Genomic DNA, 26445 nt, shown 5'->3' with positions numbered 1-26445 from the left:
TATAAGGTTTATTTTATTGTTTCCATTTTACATGTAGAAACTGAAGCTGAGACATGTTAAGTGACCCGTTCAGATCTCCCAGCTAGCAACTAGTTCCAAGCTGAGATTCCAAACTGAGTCAGAATTTGCACTCAGACCTGTTGAACCAAACTCTGAATTTACCCACTTAAGCCGCATTGCCTTTCCTCTCAGATTAAGTAATACATCATAGAATGATTACAGCACTATGAAGTTTCTCCCCTGGTATGTCTGAAATAGCTGGCATAGTACATACGGAGATTCCCATTGTGTTTTTCTTATGGAAATGGATGAATGTGTACTCAGCTGCTTTTATTGATAGGACCCAAGTTGTTTCAAGGTCGCTGGATAGGGAGGTTGAGACATAGGTGCTCTCAGGCACAAGAGGTGCCAGTGAACCTGGTACAGTTTTCTGGTAGGTAATTCAGCAATGTAGATCAGAGGCCTTAAATATGTGCTTATTATCTGACCCAGCAATTCCACATCTAAGGATTTATTTTAAGGATGTAACTGGACAAATGCTCAAGATTACATGTGTCGGGTCAGTGACAGCATGAGGAAGCCTATGTGGATGGGTTAGGGACAGCAATCTTGTTGAGAGGTGGTCTTTTTTTTTTTTTTTTTTTTTTTGAGAGAGAGAGTGAGTGAGGGAGAGCACAAGGTGGGGGAGGGGCAGAAGGAGAAGCAGACTCCCCACTAAGCAGGGAGCCCGACGTAGGACTCGATACCAGGATCCTGGGATCATAACCTGAGCCAAAGGCAGATGCTTAACCGACTGAGCTACCCAGGCGCCGGAGAGGTGGTCTTGAAGAGGCTCTTGCACAGTGCTTTAATAAAATTAAGCAAGCTTTATTTTTGTCCAAAGGGAAAAATAGAGTGGGTTGGTCCTTCCTTCCCTATTCACCTTCCTGGATTTGCCACAATTCAAAGATGTTTATAGCAGCATTGTTTAACATAGTGACAAATTGGGAACAACCTAAAATATACACAGTAAGGAATTGGTTAAATTTTGAATCACCTATCCAGTGAAATAGTACACTGGTATTAAAATAATGATGGAAAGATGTCCATAATATCATGTTAAACCGTATGAGTAAGATGATCCCATTTTGGTTAGAAAGTAACAAACAACTGTTTAGGATGAGAGGTCTCAGTCATCAAGGGCTGAGAAATCACTGTGGGTAATATCTGACTATCTCTTAATGTTATTTTGAACTGAGATTAGGGAGACTTCAAAAATCCTGTGGTCTGTCTTCTGTGTCTTAGAATCATGAATTTTCACAAACTGCCTTAAAAAAAGACCTATTATTTCATTTTGGGCCTGGCAAGAAGAGAATCTTTCCCCATCTTTGGCTAAAAGTTTCTTAAAACATATATTTTTCTGAATAAGATTTATACTTCTCTTTAACCTCCCATCCTGAATAAATATAAGATGCCTAAGACCCTGCCTGGGTTCTAGAGTTTAAAATGCAAACTGGGTACAAGCAAGCCAAGTGTGGCTCTCAAATGTATTTTATTCAGCCTTTACAATCAAAAAAATTATTTAAAATATATTGCCAACATTAAAAACTAGGAGATTTCACATAGAATTTAGTAGCACTTGGATAAAAAATTAGAATATCTGGCAGCACTGGGTCCTATGCCCATCAACAGGGTCTGAGGAGTTCCTGATCTTTTTGGTTTTGTCATGTATCCTTTGTTTACCACAGTCCTTAGCATTCCCTATTGCCTTCCATCAACTTCTCTTATGCTCCTTGCCTGGATTCTGTAGGCATTTGATTTTGGAACTCCTGTGTGCTAGACTGTGTTAGCTCAGATGTGTATCCTTAACCTTTACACCAGTGGTCTGAAATTGTTAACAGATTTGCTTCATTTGCTTATATTCCTGGCATTTCTGGATCAATCAATTAATCAAAACATCTTTGTACTTACTATGGCCACTATATAATGTCAGAGGTTCAGATTTACAAGACATGATTTATACCTTTGAGCAACTTATTCTCCACTTGTGGGGGATGAGTGTATACATAAAATGGCTAGCAGATAGTACTAAATGCTAAGTGTCTAGAGTGTCAGTTAAAGGGAGTGACATTGCTGTAGGGTTCTTTTTGTGACAGTGGGTAGGACTGTGGATGCTGATCCCTGAAGATAAGGTTGGTCAGGGAAAGTTCTGGAGAAGGAAGACATTAGGTTGTATTTGAGAGTTGGTAGGATGTGGTGGGTTACAGACTTCATTGTTCACATGAATTGTGTAGGGGAACTTCAGCTTCTCCAACTCTACCCAGAGCTGAAGTGGGACCAAGAATATGTATCTTTTCTACGCATTTTAGGGTGATTCTGTTATATGTGGGCCACATGATAAAAAAAGGGGAAAAGATGACTCAAGCAGATAGGGTAAAATAAGCAGAGATAAGAGTGTGAGTGGAGAATTTAGAGACTATAAAATTCAGCTGATTCGAGGCTTATATGTGCAAGTCCTGGGAGATGATTGAGGGAGCAATGCAGGGAAGAGAGGAATGCTCTAGGAACAAATTCTTTTCCTTTTTCTCACAAGAAAGAATGACAGATACTTTTTGTTTTTGAGGGAGACAGAGACAGAGACAGAGTGCACACATGGGCAGGGATGAGGGAAGGGGCAGAGAGAGAGCCCAACGTAGGCTTGATCTTACCACCCTGAGATCATGACCTGTGCATAAATCAAGAGTTAGTCACTTAACTGACTGAGCCACCCAGGTGCCCCAACAGATACTTTTTTATAAAGGGGGGTGGGGTGGGGAGAAAGCAGAAGGAGCCAGTTATTCTCAAAGAAAATATTCTCTGCTTGATTTCTTCATTTTGTCATGGAATAGTTATATATGAGACAATACTAGGTTTGCTTTTTTAAGAAATTAATAATTTAATAGTTAATTAGCCAGCAATTGATCCTGGTACTGTTGTTAAGGTGCTCAGTCAGTTAAATTGGATTAACAGTTTAATAGTCTGCTGCATTACTGAGTAATTGCACACTCTTTATGGTTGAAAACAAAATAGATGTCTTAATTTACTCCACATTTTAGTGCAACAAACATTAAGCTGGAGGTCAGGGGTTTTGCCCCAGTACTTCATAAAAGGCCTAGTATATGGTTGTTTGGAACCCAATAAATACCTGCCAAATATCTTTAACTGAAATGTGCTTGATATTTGTAGTTCTTAATTTCCAGGTGAGGGGGGAGTTTGATTAGATTAGTAGTTTTCTGTACCATCAATTTCCTTGGCGTGTCTAAGTGTCACTTTCAGAAATAAGAGGCACCAAGAGAGGTGCCCACCTGCACCTCAAACAGCATCTTCTCTTTTGTTTTTCTATTTTTGTTTTTTAATGGAGATTTTCTGCATAAATCTTATTTGAAAAACAACAGAAGACTTCCATTGTGAAACAAAAGAACATCAACAATAATAAGTTTGAAAGTCTCTGAAGTACTGAAGAAATGATTTGATTCAATTTCACATATATTTACAAGCTGCTATGCACAGCTTTAACACATAATTCTCATGACTCATTGAGCATAAATGAATTCTTATGTTCCTCTGATCTGTTTCAGTTTTTGAGCAACCCTTGAACTTGTAGAAGATCTTATTGGACATAATACCTGCAGACACTTCATGGTTCTTAAGGGTGAAAAATGACTTGGTAGGTAGATAATAGGGTAGGGAGAGTGGGGGGAGGTAGGGGAGGAGGCATTGTAGCAGCCTCAACAAATGTAGGGAGACAAGAAATTCAGGCTATTTTGGAGGAGAAGCACAGTAAATAAAATGGTGTGGAGGGAATATGGAGTGTGAGCCTAGGTGATGTGGTGTGAAACAAGAAAGAACAAGGAGTTTGGGGTGTTGGGTTCTGAGTGCCTCAATGAAGATCTCAAATGTTTTTGTCTATGGATGGTGGGGCAAAAATGGTACATTTTGTACGTTCTTTGTAGGGGAGTGACTTGCACTAGATTTTGTTTATTTAAAGATTTATTGAGGGATAAGCAATATAGAAAGAACTGTGCATATTGAATGTGCATAATTTTATGTGTTTGGACATATGCAAACACCTGTGATAGCATCACTTTTGTTTTGGAAGAAAAACTAGTACATGAGAGTGAAGGATAGATGGTGGACAAGAACTAGAATCCGACAATAGTAGTAAGCCGTTACAAAATTTTTGCAATGAGGTGAGGCGCCAGGGTGGCTCAGTGGGTTAGGCTTCTGACTCTTGGTTTTGGCTCAGGTCATGCTATCATGGGTCATGATCTCATGGGTCATGGGATTGAGCCCTCCCTTGGGCTCTGCCCTCAGTAGGGAGTCTGCCTCTGCCCCCATGTGCACATGCTCTCTCTCAGTCTCTCTCTCAAAGAAAATAAATCTTTAAAAAAAATTTGCAATGAGGATGGAAAGAGGAGAGTAGAAGAACCTCTGCAGAGGTAGGTGATAGGGTGATACTGAGAGAAAATGACTCCCAAGATTTCTAAGCCGTGTTCCTGAGAAAATATCGGTCCGTTAAAAATATGGTAACAGTATTGATCACTTACTTAGTGCCAGATGGAGCTCATTTAAGCCTCACAACTGTCTGAGGTGGGTACAAATGAGAACACTAAGGCACTGAGGTTAAATAAGTCACCAGTGGTCATAGAAGAAACGTTAAGTCAGGACTCAGATATGGTCAGGCAGGGCTTGAGGGCGATGCTTCTCAATAGGAAGATGTACTGTATTTGCAGAGTAAGATTCTTGCGGTGGTACTTCTACCTCAGGAGTTGAGAATGCAGTCTAGCAATGAATGGCATGAACTAGGTTCCTGCTGCTGCCGCCGCCATTTTGTGCTCTACTACTAAGAATCACTGGAGGCTACCTTTGAAATGTTGTGCATACCCTTCGTAGTCCTTTCCTTTCCACCATGAAAAATCTCCCCTGTTTGAGAACTGCGGCCAACCTCTGGCCTAAAGTAGAGGTACGGGCCTTCCTTGCTGCTTTGGCATTCATGGGTCAGAAACAATGTCAGTAACAAATTTCAGTTAACTGGGAATTGATTATGAAACATTTAATGAATCTGCTTAATGGTCCCATGAACTGATGTAATATTTGGCTTCTAGGGGTTGTGTCCCAACTATAGATTATATGTGAAAAATACGTAATACTCCTTGGAATGCTTATGTATTATTTTTTATAATGGATTGAATCAAACATTTTAATGGAGAAATAGTACCCAACACATAAATATATCACATTATTCAATTTCCAGAGATGCATCCTGTGTAGAAAGAATATTAACACTGAGTTTATCTTTTTTAAATCACAATTTTATTAGTGGAATGGGGAATACAAATCTTAGCATCAGCTTTCTGGAAATTCACTTTCATATAATTGAAGGACAATGAAAGGTCTTTGAATGGTATGGATGTGCAAATATTCTATAATTAGTACTTATATATCCCCAGGAAAAGTTGTGGGTAATGTTTTTTAAGGGTTCAATAATTAAGTATCTATAATGAGAAGCATTAGTCTCTGAAATAAATTAACTAATTACTAGATATTTTCATCATAAAAATGCTTACACATGCAAAGTAAGAAAATAGCAGAAATTTTAATTTGGATTTCCAAGGGGCTAGTTAAATGACTGAAAAAGCAAATACATATTTGCTTATTTACCAGAAAGGACCAAAGCTGCTTTTGATTCAGCTGCATCTTGTCATTATTTTGCCTGTTAGCTGGATGCCATACTTACTAGGAATTTGCTTGGGGGAAGTTGTCAGTCCTTAGTTGAAATAAGAAAGTGGGGTACAGAGATAAAGAGATGTGCATCTGAAGAATATTGTTGGAGGGTTGGGGGCTTAATTGATGCACTGGTTAGAATGTAGTTAGGTCCTTGAGCGGACAGTGCAATTAAATATGTCAAGGAGGGCATAATTAGATGGGTGGCTGAATGGTGTAATTACATTCATAAGAGGGGGGCTGTAATTAGATGTAAGACAGGGGGTGTATTTAGATGCCTCAGTCGAGGATATAATTAACATATGGGTGAGAAATTAAATTATGTGTGTGGGTGAAGCATAATTATGTGTGGGAGTCCATGTGGATATGTGGGTGAGGGTACATAGAAATGAATGGGTTGGACTATAATTAGAAGTACAAGTTCATATTCCTATGGACAAAAACTTGAGATTTTCATCAATAAGGGCAAGCATATGTTTTGACATAATGAGTAATAGTCGCTGGCATATAGCAACAGCCTTTCAAGCCACTTCAAGGGTTGCAAATCAAAAGCTCTGCTTTTCTGTTAAGATTTGAGACCCACATCTAACATTGATAGTGATTCCTCTTCTTAATAATGGCACTTGGTAGTGTTCTGAATACTGAGTGGTCTGGTAATATTTCTAGCTTTAAAACACAACTGCATGACATGGAAGACTTGTTCCCCTTCCTATCAAAGAGAAGTGTTTGGAGGGGGTAGTCGGGCAAAACAAACAAACAGACAAACAAAGAGTTTTCCTTTGAATTGTGAAGCGTGAAAATAAAAGTCCAACTTTTTTAGCTAAAAGAGTATCAGCATAAAGTTCCACGTGTAACAAAATAAGGAAAATTTAGCTTGATAGCTTCACTTATTTTTTTAGTTATAAAATAATACTTATTTAGAAATATTTATGGCATTCTCCCTTTCCTCTCCTCTCACCCCCCAATATGAAAACAACCAAGCAAGGAATGTAGGTTACAGGTGAAACAGGAACAGAAGTGGTAGAAGGAGGCTAGAGAAAGAAGAATCTAGAGCAAGGTAGATGCAAAAGTTATTTGGTGCATCTGGAAACTTACATTGAAGCAGTGAGAGTTATGATTGTTGTCATTAACGCTGAGTTTATCTTTTTTATCTGATATATCTGAGGTATCTTAAGTTTAAAACAGTGGACTATTTTGTTGCCGTCTTCAAAAGCAAGAGAGTATTTAAAAATACTACTTTGTTGCTTAGATAAATTCTTGAAATTAAAGATATTTCATTGGCCATTAGTTTGCTTAATCTGATTCAATCTATTACTCAATTCTCGTGTCTGGGCACTGCAGAGCCTCCTCTTGTTTGTTCAGAGCTTAGATTGTTTCTGGCCGAGCTCCACTATGGATAGAATTGTCAACCTTAAAAATAAAGTAGCCAATTATTTTACCAGGAAAATGAGTTTATTTAGGAATAGCAGAGCACTTGCAATTTGGGACATGCAAACTGTAATCAACCCTAGACAAGTCTGGAGAACAAAGGAGAGGGGGGTTTGCTTTTAGAGAGGAGAGGAAGGAGTTGAGAGGGGTGGTTCTGAATGAAAGTTCATTGGAGGAAAGCAAGAGTTCAGGTTTGTGGTAACTTCTCATTGTCTGGGCTGTTGCTGGGCTAGGACAAAATCTTCTTTTTCCTCCTGCTGGGGTAGGAAAATAAGCTTCCTCCTGCTCAGGTAGGTAAAGTATGCTGCAAGTAGTGGTACAGGCTTGAGAGCTCCTTCTTCAGGACTTCTCAACTCCATTTTGAATGAGGTTTTCCTTTACTCATTTTCACAGAATCCAAGTGGGTCACCTCTGGGATTTTAAACTTTTTGGCTTCCTGGTACTCCTAGTAGAAGCCTAGATATAAGGTTAGTTTTTTTTTTATAACTTGGATGTAGGGACATTATAGCCTGCCCCCAATATCTGGTTTTGCCCTATAGTGGTTCTATAGAACATTTTTTATTCTTCAATTTTTATTTCACATCAATGCATGATGCTAATTTTTTACATTGTAGACATGCCTCAAAGACTATTGTAAATTAATTTGTATCAGAGGTGTTTTTACTAAAGTGTTGTGTATTCCTGTAAAAATAGTTACTGCAGCATTGTTTAATCCAGTTCTCTATCTGCTAAGTGGTTAACAGTTTTTCTTTTCTCCATGTGCCTCCTCCCCTCCCCGCAGGACAAGCTCAGACTCTAAAAGGGTTAGTGATTGACGGTGGTTAACTCACTTCCTCGTAGAGATAGTGTAATTATCATTCAGGACATCTAGTTATGTCTATGGGATAGAAGATGAGTAGGCACAGAGTGTCCTCATGTTAGTAATTGAAGTCACTGGCCCTTAGTGCTTTGTTGTCTTGTGTGATTGCACATGAAGAGGAAGAAGTGAGGCATCTTGCTTTGGAAATGACTTTGGTAAATAATGCTTCATTCACTTAATTAAAAAACCATTCTGGGATGCTCTAGAGCTATTTACATAAGGCACAAAAAACATGGCTTAAATTCTTCAGATTTTAATAGCATTCTTCCAGAAGTCATATTGTAAGCCAGGAATAATTTATCAGGTGGTATTTGTAATTTGCTTCTGAAAATGTCTTCTAGCCTGTAATAAGTCTCTTCACCTTCATTTATGCCATAAAACATTAAAGACCCTAATTTTTGTCCTTTTTTTTCTTTCAACTTTCTTAAGATTATTTGATGGACCAGAAATCTCAACTACTTTTCTTATGCCTAAAAACTTGAGATCTCAGGTCTCAGGGTCACTTCCTCATAAAGATGTCCTATAACTATAGCACTCTGTACTTTCCTATTGTATTTATTAAATTCTGTTTTTCCTGTTAACATGTTAGCTCCATGAATGGGGTACATGTCTATTTTGTTCACCAGCATATTCTCAGTATACACAGCAGCTTCTGGTCCATCAGAGGTGCTCAACAAATAGTTGTTGAGTGAAAAGGTAAGTTGGACATCAGGCTATTTAAGAAGAGACCCAAGCAATGTAGGCCATGGGCCATGATAAGGATAAGGGATAACTCAAAAAACAAAATTGGCGATGGCTTTATTCATTGGCTCTTATTTAGAGAGTGGCAGGGCTCATGTCTGTTCTTGCAGTTTGGAGATTAAATTATATATCCATTGTGACACGAAGAAAATTCCACTTTAGGGGTGCCTGGGTAGCTCAGTCGTTAAGTGTCTGCTCGATCACGAGCCCCACATCAGGCTCCCTGTTCGGCGGGAAGCCTGCTTCTCCCTCTCCCACTCTCCATGCTTGTGTTCCTGCTCTCGCTCTCGCTCTCTCTCTCTCTCTGTCACATAAATAAATAAAATCTTAAAAAAAAAAAAAAATTCCACTTTAGGTAAGGTACCGGTGAAAACAGATTAGATGTTCAACAAAAATCTGATTAAATAATTAACATATTAAACAAATAGTCGATTATCTGCTCTGTGCTTACTTGGGATATAGAGTGTTGAGCAAAAAAGATAGGCTCCTTGCAATGATTCACACACAAAAAATGTACATTTAAAAATTCATTAAATTCGGGTGCCTGGCTGGCTCAGTTGGTTAAGCGACTGCCTTTGGCTCAGGTCATGATCCCCAAGTCCTGGGATTGAGTCCCGCATCAGGCTCCCTGCTTAGCAGGGAATCTGCTTCTCCCTCTGACCCTACTCCCTCTTATGCTCTCTCTCAAATAAATAAATAAAATCTTTAAAAAAAATTCATTAAATTCATTGATTCATAGAAGTAGTTGATATATCCTCAAAGGCCAATGATAAAAAATATTTTGTTCAAGACCAATATAATTCTTTGAAGTTGAAAGTATCTCACCCAAAGATAAACTACATATTATAGTAGTCTAGCAATATACAGATACATTTTTTCCTAGAGAATTAAATTTTTTAGTATATAGTAATGTACTAATGCCATATATAGGACTTCAGAGTTTCTGATGATGTTCAATGCCTCACCTTATTTTAATTCTCCTAATCATACTGGAAGACAGATGGGATAGTTATTATCATGCCTGACTTCCTGTGAGGCACTGAGAGTTTGAGGGGACTGGCAATCCAGAATATGAATTCCAGATGGTTAATATAATATAGTCATTAAGAAGATGGCCATTAATAGATGGGACAGTGATAGGCAAAAAAATTTGGACAAAGATCCATCAGGTGAATTAGTGGTCCAGCAATATTTTGAGCTCATCCATATGGTTGATCTGCCTAATTCATTCTTTCATTTAGAGAATATTTTTTTGTTGTTTGTTTTTTTTTTAATTGAAGTACGGTTGACACACAGTGTTACATTAGTTTTAGGTGTATAACATAGTGATTCCACAAATCCATCCATTATGCTATATGCTCACCACAAGTGTAGCTACCATCTGTCTGTCCCTATATAATGCTATTACAATACCATTGATTATATTCCCTATCTTGTACCTTTTATTCCCATAACTTGATCATTCCATTACTGGGAGCCTGTATCTCCCAATCCCCTTTACCCATTTTGCTTATTCTCCCAGCTTCCTTCCCTCTGGCAACCATCAGTTTGTTCTCTGTATTTATGGATCTGTTTTTGCTTTTTGTTTGTTTATTCATTTGTTTTGTTTTTTAGATTCCACGTATAAATGAAATCATATGGTATTTGTCTTTCTCTGTCTAACTTATTTTCACTTAGCATAATACCCTTTAGGTCCATCCATGTCACAAATGACAAGATCTTATTCTTTTTTTTTTTATGGCTGAGTAATATTATGTTGTGTGTGTATGTATAGGTATATGTGTGTGTGTGTGTGTGTGTATACCATGACTTCTTTATCCATTCATATACTGATGGACATAGAGTAGTATTTTTTAAGGTTAGCAGGAGGAGTTTTATAGTATACTATATTCTCAGACCCAGTAGACATTTTCTGGCAGGGGTACAAGGAGATACATTTGAAAAGAAAGGATGCAATGCCTTAATAAAAAAATAGTCTTTGCCAAAATAGTAATATTCATGTGGAAACAGATGACCAAAAGTTCTTTCTAGGTACTGTACCCCAGAAGGAGAACGTTGCATTCACATATTCTGGTTGGCACTGATCATTGCCAAGCTGAGATATTCTGTATTTAAAATAGCACAATGACAGTATTATATCAATTAGTTAAAATTCCACAGTGCTTTCTCGGTTAAGTTTTTCCTCTCTGTAAAGCTTTGGTGAGCTGTTATTGTGCCCAGAAGAGTGTGTATGTAGGCACTTGAGAAATATTTATTGAAATGAAATTGCTTGTGTGAGGGCCAGCAGTTGACCAAATGGAGAAGTAGCAAGCAAATATTAACAGAAAAAAAGAAATGGCTCCCCCCATCCCTGGCCTTTAGTTCAAGAGCTTTTAAAAAAAAATTTTATAGTATATGAATATAATAGTTACATTTTACAATTGTTAAGGTAGAGTTAGACAAATCACTCTATTATCATGTTTCCCCAAGCCCCTGGAATCTCAGTATTTTGTGGCTTGAACAAGTCAGTAAACTGTGCTAGAAGGAGGAAAGGGATGAAAGAAGAAGGGAAGGAAGAAAGAAGAAGGGAAGGAACACCGTACCAGGAGCTCAAGGAGATGTATGTACAATATCTCATATAATCCTGTGATATTAGCCCTCTTTGGAGACAAGAAATGGAACACTGAGGGGTTGGACAGCCTGCCCTGTAGTCCCACAGTCCTACAACCTGGAAGTTAGGAGGTAGGAGGCACCAGCTTTTTTTTTTTTTTTAAAGATTTGTTTATTTATTATATATAGGGAGAGACTGCACATGAGTGGAGGGAGGGGCAGAAGGAGATGGGGAGGGAGAAAATCTCAAGCAGACTCTCTGCTGAGCACAGAGCCTGACACTGGGCTTGATTCCACAACCTGAGATCATGACCTGGGCCAAAATCTAGAGCCCATTGGCCAACCGACCAAGCCACCCCAGCGCCCCTGGAGACACCTGGCTTTATGTTGCTGCTGCTACTTCTGCCCTTTCCCAGATATGCTGCTTCTGTGCCCAGATTCTTACCTGGAAGCCTGGGGTTGCTAGTCAGTCTGGTTCAAGAACTCTTTTTTTTCTTTTCTCTTTTTTTTAGATTTATTTATTTTAGTGGGGGAGGGGCACAGGAAGAGGGAGAGAATTCTCAAGTAGACTCCCTGCTGAACATGGAGCCCAACACGGGGCTCAATCTCAATGATTTTAGAATCATGACCTGAGCCGAAACCAAGAGTTGGATGCTTAACCAACTGAGCTACCCAGGCACCCCTCAAGAACTCTGACAACAATGAGGGAGGGTTTAAGTTGGCTTTTACAAGGCAAACTAAATATTATTATTATTGTTATTGTTATTATTAATTATTATTATTATTTTATTATTTGGGGGGGAGGTAGAGAGAGAGGGAGAATCCCAAGCAGGCTTCATGCCCAGCACAGAGGCCAGTGCAGGGCTTGATTTCACAACCCTGAGATCGTGACCTGAGATGATATCAAGAGTCCTATGCTTAACTGACTGAGCCACCCAGGTGCCCCACGGCAAACTAAATATTAGTTGAGGATGAATGAGCCCACACTCTTAAAATAACTATATAAAAATAGATATGCAAATAAACATGTATAACTCACTGAGCTCAGATCAGGCTTCTTCTTTTTTTTTTTTTTTAAGATTTTATTTATTTATTTGACAGAGACACAACGACAGAGGGAACACAAGCAGGGGGAGCGGGAGAGCGAGAAGCAGGCTTCCCGCTGAGCAGGGAGCCTGATGTGGGACTCGATCCTAGGACCCTGGGATCATGACCTGAGCCAAAGGCAGATGCTTAACAACTGAGCCACTCAGGCGCCACTCAGATCAGGCTTCTGTCTACACTGTGAACCAAATCTATCCTTGTTAAGGTTACCAAGTGACCTTCACGTTGTTAAATCCAGGGGGCAATTTTTAGCTATTATTTACTTTATTTATTAATCTCTTTATTATTGCAAATCTATTGCATTTGCTACCATTTTTCCCCTTCTTTTTTGAGAAACCTTTTTTTTTTTAGCTTGTCTTCCCAGACACACTTTCCTGTTGTTTTTTTTTTTCTGCCATTTTATTGGCCACTCCTTAGTCTCCTTAGTGTCCTGACTTCTTGTTGGAGTGTCCCAGGATTCAAGTCTTTGACCTCTTCTCTTTTCCGTCTACACCCATTCACCATCTAGTCTCCTAACTTTAGTTCCCTACTGTATGCTGATCACTCCCAGCTTTCTCCAGGAAAGACCAGTTCCCTGGATGTATTCTCATATTTCAGTTGCCTCCTTGACACTGCCATTTAAATGTCTAAAGGAGATGTCACACATGACATATTTAAAATTGAACTCCAAATCATTTTCCCCAAAACCTGCTCCTCTGTAATCTATACCTCAGTAAATGGCAGGTCCATCTTTACAGCTGTTTTAGCCAAAACCCTTGGCATCATTCTTAATTCCTCTTTTTTCTCTTACTCTATTTCCATTACCTCAGCAAATCCTGTCAGCTTTCCTTCAAAATTTCTCCAGAATCTGCTCACTTCTCACCATCCCCACTGCCATCACCCTCATCCAAGCCACCAGAATCTCTAGTCCACTGTTACAGGAGACTCCTGACTGGTTCCTTTCTTTCTACCCATGACATCTTGTAGCCTGTTCACACAGAGACAGAGTGGTTGTTCCAAAATATGGCATAACGTCACTCCTTTGCTCTCCCTACCTTGACTTGATGTTCACCTTGGAACAAAACCCAAAGTCTTTATCATACCCTTCAAGGCCCTACAGAATTTGTTCTCCGGTCTCTCCACCAGTTAACTCTGATTTTCTCTTCTACTTGTCAATCCCCTGCTTACTCATCTCCAGACACAATGGGGTCTTTGCTCTTCCTTTTGTACCCCATGAATGTTCCTTCCTCAAGGTCAGCAACAGCAGTTCCCCCTGGATGTCCATAATGCCCACCACCTCATTTTCAAGGATTTGCTCGCATGTCTCCTTTGAGGTCTTCCCCAGCCACCCTATTTGAATTGCAGTTCTTCAAAAGCCATTTCCTGATTGTTTCATGCCAGTGATTTGTTTCTCTGCACAGCCCATATTGCCATCTGACATACTGTTCATTCCACTCATTTGTCTTTACTCATGAGAATGTAAGCTCCATAGGAACAGGGATTATTACATATGTCCCTGTCACCCAGAACAGTGCCTGGAACATAGTAGGCACTCAGTAAATACTTGTGGAATAAATGAATAGCTAATTTGAGCATATAAACTTAAATCTGCATCTAACATAGATCTAACCAATGTATTTCTTTTTTTTTGCACTTTTATTTTTTTATATATAAATATATTTTCTTTTTTAATTTAAATTCAATTAATTAATATATAACGTATTATGTTTCAGGGGTACAGGTCTGTGATTCATCAGTCTTATATAATACCCAGTGCTCATTATAACACATACCCTCCCCAATGTCCATCACCCTGTTCCCACATCCCGCCACCCCTTTCCCCTCCAGCAACCCTCAGTTTTTTCCTAAGATTAAGAATCTCTTATGGTTTGTCTCCTTCTCTGATTTCATCTTGTTTCATTTTTTCCTCTCTTCTCCTATGATCCTCTGCCTTGTTTCGGTAGATCTAACCAATGTATTTCTAATGACTTCAAACCCTCCTTAGGACTGACTGAGGAAAATGCCACATATAACCCTGGATCAATCTGGACGTGTTAGAGTGCTGGCCTTTGCCTGTCTTTCTTCTCTGTATCCCGCTCTGGAGTTCACTAGACTGTTCTCTGTTGTAGTCATGCAGGGAATTCTTAATTGTCTGTGGGCAAATGCTTAGACCTTACCATTTAAATACTGTATCTTTATCAACTATATTTTCATAGCACTGGCTGTTCCTTTCACATACTAGAAATAGAGGAAGTAAAATTTTTTCTTGTGCTGCATTAAGTGCCAACCTCAGCTCCTAGTGATCACACAGACTCTTGGAATTTTATTTTTCTGGTTTAATTACTTTGGGCCTATGTGAAGCTCTTAGAGTATATATTCATGTATTTCATTTATTCTTCTGGTATAATTCATATTTGCTTCAAATTCATGCAGAATGGCCTACTTAATATCAGAATGGTTATTTTATGTACCAGTTCTATAGATGTAAGTTCTTCCTCCAAAGAACTGCAACCAATAAGTATTGTTTCAGCAAGCAGGAGATTCTGTACTTCGTGGTTCTTGCTGACCCAGCTAAAAGACACTGAATGACGCATTTCACTTCCAGGGGCTATTGCTAGGTTTTGATAGTCCCTGGTACTATAAATAGCACTTCAGGGAACACTCAGGTACACTGGACATTTTCTTTGCAGTTCAGTTCAATGTTTGCAGAAAGAAAGTCACATGCTGTCTGGTTTGCACAAGTCCCTTGCCCCTTAGCGCCTCCCAAGTTCTAGACAGACCCACCCAGAGTGTACATTTTCTCATAAACACAGCATTTACTTTCAGCATACTTTATGCCTTTGTTTATACTGCTTCTCTGCCTGGCAAAATCCTGTTCATCCTTTAAGATTCATCTCGAGTGAGAAAGCTTTCCCTGAGTTGGCTTGGCAGAAATTTGCCCTTTTCCTCCTGTGTGGGATTCTCCACAGCACTTAGAGCATACGTCTTCTACAACAATTTCAGCATTACGTTAGAGTCTGTTAGATAAGTTTCTATGTTCATAGTCCCCCTACATCCCAAACTGTGAGTCCTGAGGCCTGTGACTTTCGGTATCTTTTTGTATTTACCCCTAACAGCGTAGGCAACACTCAGCCACTGTTTGTTGAGTGAATTGCAGATTGTAGGAATGAATGAAATTGCATTCAGATAGGGAGATAGAATCCATTTGAGCTTGTTCCCAGTTTAATACCTTTAAAACTAATCTATGCTTAGTATGGATTTTTCTCTTTTCCCTAGCAGCCACTCTCTACAATGTACATGGTCAGTTTGATTCAAAATATGTTATATTTAAATACACTTCAGGGAATTAATTTTTTTATTATTTATTTATTATTTTTTTTTTAGTTTCAAAGGAACAGGATAGTTTATTCCTTACAGACTTCTTGGCATCTTTCTTTCTCCATGCTCTTTTGGTCTGCCCAGTCTTCAATCAAATTCTTCCAACGGGTCTGCTGTAAACAATGATTTTGTGAGCGGTTGTGTGTTCTCTGCAGTGAAAACCCGCCTTGTTTTCTGTTGCTAGGCAACCCCATTCCAGCTGCCCTTGAAGAAATGCGCGGTGGTGGGAAATGGTGGGATTCTGAAGAAGAGTGGCTGTGGCCGTCAAATAGATGAAGCAAATTTTGTCATGCGGTAAGAGAGAGCACCCACAGCGCGGCCTCTGCCTTCTCTCCTTTTCCCTACCCCTTCCACAAGCCCTGGGGCCTTTCAAAGCTAGTCACTTGTGATTAATCAGTTGTAACTGCTCTTTAGCTTCCCTTCAAGTTCATATACAAGTGAGTGTAGGAGAGGGCCAGGGAGCAAGGGAACATGCCCCAAGAAAGTACAAAACCAAGAAGGGCTCAGACGTCCTGGGGAGACCCAAAAGTAGAAACACTTAGATTTTGCTTTAGATTTTGCTTTAGATTATATAGTCGGGTGATAAAAACTTCAAAGATTGTTTATAAATAAACGTTTTCATTTATTCATTTCACTCTACACCCTTTTCATCTTTGTTTTTCACAAAAGCATTTGTGAGTAGCAAGTGGGATTTGAAGACAGATCTGATCTGTGTACGGCTGGGACAACTGGAAGGAAGGTGGGGGCAGAACTTTTGAGCAGCGAGGAAGTTTGGTTGAAGGACTGAGCAGAGTGGTGACATGTATGTCACTTGAAGGGGAACACAGGAGGCTTCTGCAGGGGTGTGTAAAAAACCGCTAAGATGCATCCAGCCAGGGGTAGAGACCATCTACCTGTAGTGGCATCAGCCTGCTGTGTTGGGTGATTTTGACCAGAAGTGAAGACAGCAAGTGATTGGATTGACATGGGTTTGGGATTGTCTGGGTAAGAGGGAGGAAGGAGGGGAGTGACAACACGGAGAATCCTGGCTAGAGAGAGTGTGAGGTGACATACCTTGAAGTCTGGGCTGGATAGGAAGTGGGCTCTGAGAGGCATGAACAAGAGAGGAAGGGCACCAAATGGGGCCCAAGGACGGTGGGTTTTAGTCTGCTGCCTGCATCTACCTGGGAGTGGTAGCCTGCCGGGAACTGTTCCTCTAATTGTTTCAGACCTGTGGGGCCCAGATACACAAGTTGCCCTTGGCCCAGAGACAGGTGTTTAAGGGGCATCCCTTGTGTGTTCTGAAAGCACCTGCTGGTTTAGGCAGCATGGATCCACAGGAGAGTGCCAGACTGGGGCATACCCTTCCACAGACTTTGGCAGGGCAGATGAGTGCTAGGATGCTGGCACATACACCTGCTGAGTTTGGCATTTTACATCTTTTAAAGGGGGGAATGGGAGCACCATTCCAGGGCAAGCAGCACCAGCAAGGTAGGAGAGTGCAAAAATGGTGCCAGCACCTCCATCCCTGGAGAGAGTTCCAGCAGACCCTTGCCCTTCTGGCAGATGCTTTAAGATTAGCCAGTGAATTTCTTTCGCATATGGTCTAGGTGCTTTTCAGCTTGCTGTTTTTGCACTGGGACCCAAGGTAATGAGCCTGTGCATGAGCCCTTTTAAGATGGGAGTCTCCGTTTCCTACAGTCCTTTGGGTCTTCTAGGTATAAGCCATGCTGGTTTTCAAAGCCAGATGTTTCAGATCCTGTCTCTCTGGTGCAGGTCCCAAGGGTTGGGGTACATGATGTGGGGATCAAATACCTTGCTCGTTAGGGATATGCTCTGTATTTGTGAGATCCCTCCTACTTGTGGCTTGCCGTGCCAAGAATAGGGTTTTTGACAAGACTATGTCTCTGCCTCTCCTACCTTTCTTGATTTGGTCCTTTTATCTTTTGTTGTGGAGTTGCTATTCAGCTTATTTTCAGGTCTTTTCCAGGGAGAATTATTCTATAAGTAGCTGTAGATTTGATGTACCAATGGGAGGAGGTCAGTTCAGGGTCTTCCTATGCCACCATATCGAACCCCTGCAAAGAATAGGGCCATTTTCATAATATATTTGAATTTCTTAAAAGCCTCATTTAAGGTTTACAATATGGGAGTAATTAAGTGTTTTTTTTTTTTTTTAAAGATTTTATTTATTTATTTGACAGAGAGAGAGACAGTGAGAGAGGGAACACAAGCAGGGGGAGTGGGAGAGGGAGAAGCAGACTTCCCGCTGTGCAGGGAGCCCAATGTGGGGCTTGATCCCAGGACCCTGGGATCATGACCTGAGCTGAAGGCAGACATTTAACGACTGAGCCACCCAGGTGCCCCAATTAAGTGTTATAAATTGTTTATAAATTATTCTTATTTGACCACTTATGGTTCTACTTATAAATGGTTGCTTCATACATATTTTTTGGGTGCCCTGAGAAAATTCGGGTAGTATCATACGTTCAAGTTAAACATTTAGTGAGTACATATGATTAGAAAGCACGTAGTATGTCTGATCTTAGACTATAGGGTGCATGGAGAGTTACAGTGAGAGAACAGATCCAAAAATAGCCTTACCTGCACACAGTGATATACCACATTACAGTTCAAAGTGTTTTTCAGTATTAGGATATAACAGTATTATAATTTTCTTTGCTTAGACATTTTCAAGTACATTTTCTTATCTTTTTTTTTTTTTAAGATTTTATTTACTTATTTTAGAGAGAGAGAGCATGAGCAGGGGGGAGGAGCGGGTAGAGGAAGAGGGAGAAGCAGACTCTGGATGAGCAGGGAGCCCGACGCAGGGCTCGATCCCAGGGCCCCAGGATCATGACCTGAGCCAAAGCCAAATGCTTAACCGATTGAACCACCCAGGCACCCCTCAAGTACATTTTCTAATGCTAAACATCTATTTCTTGTTTTTCAAAGTAAACATTTGCTCTATAGTCCAAAGTAACACTTTAAAAAATAATATTATTGAATACAATTTATCTGGAAGGTCTGCAAGACAAAGGTAACATGCTTGCATCTTGGAGATGATTTGTGTGGCTCAGGGATATAAGTGAGGGCAACATCATTTTGGTGCGGTAGAATTATGCTCAAATGTGTGTTTTACATACTTAAATATGCGTAACACTTTTAAAGTTTTTATTTAAATTCCAGTTAACATGCAGTGTAATACTAGTTTTAGGTGTGCAACATAGCGATTCAGTACTTCCAGAAACACCCGGTGCTCATCACAACAGGTTCACCCCTCAGTCCCCATCACCTATTCAACCCATCCCCCTTGCCTGCCTCCTCTCTGGTAACCGTCAGTTTATTCTCTATAGTTAAGAGTCTGTTTCCTGGTTTGCCTCTCTCTCTCTCTCTCTTTTTCCCTATGCTCATTTGTTTTGTCTTCTAAATTCCATATATGAGTGAAATCATATGGTATTTCTCTTTCTCTGATATATTTCACCTAGCACAATACTCTCTAGCTCCATCCATGTCACTGCAAATGGCAAGATTTTATTCTTTTTGATGGCTAAGTAATATTCTATTGTCATGGAATGACACTTATCACTTCTTTAACACTTCTTTATCCGTTATATATCACTTCTTTATCCATTCATCAATCAATGGACACTTGGGCTGCTTTCCTATTTTGGCTATTGTAAATAATGCTACTATAAACATCAGAGTACATGTATCCTTTGAATTTGTGTTTTTGTATTTTTTGGGTAAATACCTAGTAGTGCAATTGCTGGGTCGTAGGGTAGTTCTAGTTTTAACCTTTTTTTTTTTTTTTCAAAAAAATTTTAAAAGATTTTATTTATTTGAGAGAGAGAGAAAGTGAGAGCACAAGCAGTGGGGGGAGGGGTAGAGGAAGAGGGAGAAGCAGACTCCCTGCTGAGCAGGGAGCCTGATGCAGGACTCAATCCCAGGACCCTGGGATCATGACCTGAGCTGAACCCAGATGCTTAACCAACTGAGCCACCCAGGCGCCCTATTTTTAGCTTTTTAAGGAACCTCCATACGCTTTTCCAGAGTGGTTGTACCCGTTTGTATTCCTACCAACAGTGCAAGAGGGTTCCCCTTTCTGCACATCCTCACCAATACCTGTTGTTTCTTGTGTTGCTGATTTTAGCCATTCTGAGAGGTGTGAGGTGATATCTCATTGTAGTTTTAATTTGTAGTTCCCTGATGATGAATGATATGCATAACATTTAAAAAGTAATTTTATGACTTTTTTCTATTTGAAGATTCCTCTTCACCAAGCCCATTCCCCTGCTACCTCTATGCCCCAATTCAAAGAATATTTATCTTTCATCAATTCTGTGATCACATCTTTTAGGATCATGAGCACAGTTACTAACACACATTAGCCATTAATATCTGTTAATTGTGCCAATGAGCGATAATGCAAAGTTTGAAACACTTTTACACAATTATGCCTTATTAGAAACAATTTGTATTAAATGTGCCTTTTCTATAAATCTATGTTATTATCAATTTAGGAATCGAGGAACTAAAATTACAGTGTGCTTTTTCTAAGAGCTACAAGGAAGTGTCATAGACATTTGCACTTGAAGAACTTAAGACAGATATTTACACCAAAATGCAGTATCATTATTTTCCAGAAATGCATTTATAAAATATTATCTTAATTACTTTAAGCATTTCCTTGTGTTGTAGGATTTGACAATCAGTATCCAGAAGTTTTTCTTGAGCTTTTACTGTGATAGAAGGTATGAAGGAACCCAGGCATATGAGCCATGGATCAAACTACAAGGAACACACAGAAAAACAAAGTATTTGTTCATTAAAACTGACATGTTTCATTAATGACAAAACAGGTTGACTGCACTCTCCAGCAGTATTCAGAGGTTACAGTTTTGGTATAATGTGTTTGATTCTTGAATGTTATGAAGGACCATCAAGATCAAAGCTTCCTTAAGACATAAATGCTCAAATTTTAGCTTATGTTTTATCCTGAAAGTCACCTTCATCTTTGCAAAGATCAGTTTAATCACAAGACCGTAGTCAGCACTCCTGCCAGATGAGCCTGGTTGGTAACACTGAAGCTCACTCCCTCACAAGGGTCTTCAGAAACTACACGGGATATGGTGTGACCATGAGACTATAGACACCTCAAGAGGAGGCCCTGTGACTTGGCTCTCCCTGCTCCCCAGACCCTTACAGTGACCACTCAATGGGCACTCAGCAAAAGTCACCAACTTGCTGACTAAATAATCTGTGGGTAGCTGCCTGAAGATCCAGCATCTCTTTACTGTAGAGCAGATGAAAGGAAGATTCCAAATCAACTGAGACAAGTTCCGCCCAAGATGCCCTGATGTGGTAGGAGTCACAAGACAAATACAAGACAACATCAAGGAACTTGAGCTGATCAGCTGAGTGGGTGCATGGACAATTCCATGTCCTGGGGAAATTTGTGGGGTAAATTTAATAGTTGGGGGATGGCAGAGACCTTAATGTTTATATCTCTTTACCTACAAATAAATGATGTTTTAGTTTAAGTAGGCAAGAGTTAGAGATGCTCTGATATGGTAGGAGTCAAGTTAGAGCTAGGGGTAGAGAGGAGAAATTAGGACAGAGTAATAAAAGAAAACCTAATGGGATCTACAGACTCATTTAGGGTCTTCATAAAAAGTATATATTTGATTATAAATATATTTCTGATACACGATATTTTTGAGTTTTTACTATGTGTGAGGTATCAAGGTAGGAACTTTTTATACATTTCTTACTGTAATCCTTACAACAACCTCATTAAAGAAAAGTTATTATCCTCATTTTGTGTCATGAGGAAACCAAGGCCAGGCAGATGAATTAACTTGCCTGAAGTTCCAAGGGCAGAAAGCCATGGGATTTGGATTTGTAGTTGCCATATTTTCCATTGTAAACATTCATAAGACATTGTGGCCAAGGAAAGCAATCGGGGCTGGGGTGGTGTGTGTGTGTGTGTGAATGTGTGAGAGAGGGGAGTTATTTTTGTCACCAGGAAAACATCACCTGTACTCTTTCCCTTGGCTGAACTGGGACAGTGGAGAATCAATGCATTTCTTTAGATAACAAATCATTGTGTTTCACCAGTAGTCAACCCATACATTGATCATGTACACAGAAGCTGGACATGCATTGATTTAGGTGGCAGAGTTTGCTCTGAATGTACTGTTATAATTTAGAATTTGGGAACAGAAAGAAAACCACAAGCAAATACAATTCTTCCCTGTGTCTTGAAGTTTCTGGGTATACAGAGAACACTGCAAGCCCTGTGTCCTTAGTGTACCACACCCTCCTGAGCTCTAGTTTCAAGCCTAATACTTCCTGTCCTACCACCCCCAAAATATTTTGAATGGAATAAATTCATTCTAGTTAATGTCTCCTTTTTAATAGATTACTTAACTCTGTAGTAGTTGACATTTTCTTCTAAAACAGGACTTGTTTTTATGACTGCGTTTTGAAGATGGTTATAGTTAATCATCTAATGACTGTTAAAAGGGAGAGGTGATAAAAATGATTATTTGTGAGTTGAGCTAGATCTAGTAAAATTCCTATTTGTCATGATAACTGACTTGATTTAAAAATTGTAAATCATTCTAAAATGTTTTGTTTCTCTAGATGCAATCTTCCTCCTTTGTCAAGTGAATACACTAAAGATGTTGGATCCAAAAGTCATTTAGTGACAGCTAACCCCAGCATAATTCGGCAAAGGTAAGAGTTTATGACTTCTGTTTGTGAAGAACTAAAGAGGAAGGCCTTTGAAGTATTTAACATCTTAAGGCAATGAACATAATTCAGTTTGAGAAACAAAGAAGAAAACCATCTGGACAGGCAGGAAGGATGAAGGAGGGAATTGTAAATAAACTTAGCAGGATTATGGGAATCTAAACACTATTTTATGCTTCTTCTGGGATTCTGTTTCTTGCCTTTAGAGATGGTAGAAATAACATGAGAATCCATTGTTTTACTCAAAGAAGCAATACAGTCACCTGCTTACTCATATCTACTACTTTCTAACATGTTGGCTTTAGTCCCAATTCATTGATTGGCATTGATTGGTGAACTGAATTAATATTAGTTTTGTTAAAGAATAAAAAAAAGAAATGACCCATCTACTGCATATGTATGCATGAAAATAGCAAAATTGTCAGAATATACAGGAATGATATACAGGAAGGATGATATTACATTACCTTATATTGCGTTCAATCAGATTTGGGAAAGCAGGTGGAAAATTCTTGCTCCCAAATCAGTTCTGGAGATCTTAGACAGCTGCTGTGGAAGCTTTTGGGGGTTGGTCTCTAGTTGACAAAGCCCATCAGTAAACTATGGGTTGTTTCTCCAAGGATTGCTCATTGTAGAGAATGACTCAATCTCTGTGAAAAGAGAAGTGAAACATTGCCTTATACTGTCCTGCATAGCTAGCAATTAAGACTGAAATACCCAGACGTTGTGGGCTCAGGCACTTGTCATCTAAGGGAATCTTATTCAAGTGACCAGCACATATGTGCTATAAGCAATGTTGCACTACTCATTTTGGTTCATGAGTAAGCATTCCCATATAATAAATGTCTCGAAATACAACCAAACAGTTCTTAATTTTGGCAGATACTGTGAAATCACCTCTCCAAAATGTACCATTTACTTTCTCTTTTGTAAAGGATAAGACTGCCTGTTTCCCAATACTAAAAACAACATTATGTACTATTAATCTTTTAAATTTTTGGCAATTTATTGGGGGCGAGATGATATATTATTTTTTACTTCATATGCATTTTTTTTTCTGAATACAGCAAGGGCTGAGTGAATATTGACTGTTAGTATTTTCTCTGTGAATTGCCTTCTTGTATTTTTTGCTCATTTTGTGCTATTTTTCTTTTTAAAAAATATTTTCCTGTTGGTTTATAGGAACTGTTTATATTATAGGTGTTAACTGTTTATATTATAGATATGTTTGCTGTATATGTAGCAAATATTTTCTTCCAGCCTATCATTGATCTTTTAACTGATGTCCTTTCAAAATTTAATATGTTTTATGCAATGAAATTTGTTAGTCTTTTTCTTTATGGCTTCTTTAAAAAAAAACAATCTTTCTTTGGATGATCTTCCTTACCCACATCCCTTCCATTGAAAAAAATATTGTCCTGTATTTTTCTAGTGCATTTATAGTTTCATTTTTCATATTTAAGAAATTTAACCCAGGGGCGCTGGGGTGGCTCAGTTTGTTGAGCGTCCAACTCTTGATTTCAGCTCAGGTCATGATCTTGGGGTTGTGAGATTGAGCCCCACATCGGGCTCTGAGCTCAGCATGGAGTCTGCTTGAGATTCTCTCTCTCCCTCTTCCTCTACCCCACCCCCTGCTTGTACACACTCTCTCTCTCAAAATAAATTAATAAAATATTTTTTTTTTAAGATTTTATTTATTTATTTGACAGAGAGAGAGACACACAGTGAGAGAAGGAACACAAGCACGGGGAGTGGGAGAGGGAGAATCAGGCTTCCCACGGAGCAGGGAGCCCGCTGCGGTGCTCGATCCCAGGACCCTGGGATCATGACCTGAGCCGAACGCAGATGCATAATGACTGAGCCACCCAGGCGCCCCATAAAATCTTTAAAAAAATATTATTTTAAAAATCCATCGTTATTTCCTTGATCATTTTTAAGTTATCTAATTTTTTTGGCATAAGCTTAAATTGTCACCAAGTATGTACTTTCAGTGTATTCTATATTGTGCATATGCTTTAAATATATATTGCCAAAATCTCAAAAGTGCAGATTTAGCTCTTTGGATGTTACACGTCCTCAGTGTTCTTTGTCAAAGTAATTCGTAAGTTGAGCTTTCTGTCAGAAAAAGGCTGACCACCTTTTAATTCAAATAAGTGTTAAAATCTGACCCATATAATCATTTTACTTCTGAATTCTAATTATTCAACATATAAGTAAGGTATGGGAGTTGCCAATAGTTTATCCCCTGGATAAAATGAGGTATAACCTCTTTGTATTTCTTATAAGGATCTTTTTGCTTTTTCTCAAGGGACACTCCGTTAGACACTGTGTATCTTGGAAATGTTTTTTTGCTGGCCGGAGTGGTTTTTACACTCTGGGACAATGCGTCATTGTAACATTTGGGTGGTAGGAGGTATGCCTTTTGTGAAGTGGAGGAGGGAAAATTATGGAAGTAGAGTCTGGAAAAGAGATAGTTGCCTAGACTGTCAGATTAGGCTTCAGCAAGTAAGTTTTAGAAAAGTATGTAAGTGGAAGTTGAGGATTTGGAAGTTTTGGGAGGAGAGGGAAGTAAAAATGGAAGCTTCATAAGGACAGTGTTGCCAAGGTGCTCATTCAACAATACTTTTTGAAATCTGCTCTGGGACAAGGAATACTAACTTGAATGAGACACAACTGAAGTTCACACCCTGAGGTTGCTCACAGTCAGCAGACATTCCCGTGGTCCTATTGAATGGTCTATACCAGGGTCTTGGGGGTTCCCTGCACCACTTCTGAAATTTATAGAAAAATTTCATATATGTGCATGTATTTTTTTTATCAGATTTTCCATGGGTTCCATTACTCACAAATGCTTAAAATTTACTGGCTGAGCCTGAGTCATTCTACAGTAGCATGATGTAAAAATAGAGATGAGAGTTCTCAAAGCTTGCTTTCAAAGAGTTTTTCAGTAGAGTTGAAAACTCAATTAGCCATTTGCCCATACCAGGAGTTCAGTATATATTGGAGCAAATGATTGTTAAAGATAAAAACTGAAACTTAATTGATTGTCCTATTATGACATTAAGAATTCATTTTTATGCTTTGAGGCCCCAACTTGGGAAATGATTATTTGCTGCCACTAACAAAGAGCAGCAGAATTCTGAGTGTGTGTGTGTTTCCATGTAAGCATATTAGGGTGTTAGTATAGGTGTGAGCAGCTTGGGGTCAAGACTCCTTCATCTGTGTTCCTGAGACCCCAGCATGTTGTTTGGCATACAAGATGTGCAGACCGAATGTTTATGGAATGAATAAATAAGTGAATAAATATATTTTAAAATCTCCTTTAAACCAAATTTTACAAATCAAATTTGAATGATGTGGTTTGAATTGTCTTATAAAAGGAGATTTTTTTTTCCATTGGTGTCAGTTAAAATACTTATGGTCTTAAGATGAGGAGATGACTTTTTTAGTAACAGAGATTTCAAAAGAGTATTAGTGGAATACTCAGGTGGGAAAACTTACTCTTTTTTTTTTTTTTACAGTTGACGTGAATTAGGAAACAAAAAAGTTTTTAGGACAAATGGAGTGTAAATCAGTGGTAGAATTAACATTTTAAAATTTGTAAATGCATAACTTTTAATTCATTAGGATGATATGAAACCCCAGTATTTATGTTGAGGTTCTTAATATCAAATAGGGCCTGGGTAATCCCTTCCCATACAATTGGAACAGACTTCATCCAATGATTATTGCCTCTGATTTTGCTAAAGACAACTGGGACTGTAGCGATATTAGCAGGGAGAACAATTATTTATTTTATTTATGTACCTTAAAGATAATGTGAGAATTCAGGAAAATAACTTTGATCTAAAGAAGGTTATAGCAGTTTCTCTTTAAAATTCTATATGACT

General features: G+C 38.9%; 1 protein-coding gene across 1 annotated transcript in view; it reads left to right on the top strand.

Moving 5' to 3' along the window:
* ST8SIA1 (ST8 alpha-N-acetyl-neuraminide alpha-2,8-sialyltransferase 1) overlaps positions 1-26445 on the top strand; it is a 144382-nt gene that overhangs the window by 70275 nt on the left and 47662 nt on the right. Inside the window, exons 3-4 of the mRNA XM_036119223.2 lie at positions 16005-16114; positions 22448-22540. Of these exons, the coding sequence (XP_035975116.1) occupies positions 16005-16114; positions 22448-22540 (203 nt within the window). The remainder of the gene's footprint in view (positions 1-16004; positions 16115-22447; positions 22541-26445) is intronic.

Source organism: Halichoerus grypus, chromosome 6, assembly GCF_964656455.1.
Source record: "Halichoerus grypus chromosome 6, mHalGry1.hap1.1, whole genome shotgun sequence".
Classification (NCBI taxonomy): Eukaryota; Metazoa; Chordata; class Mammalia; order Carnivora; family Phocidae; genus Halichoerus; species Halichoerus grypus.
Note: the sequence above shows the minus strand (reverse complement) of the source record. Positions and strands in the feature narration are given on the sequence as shown.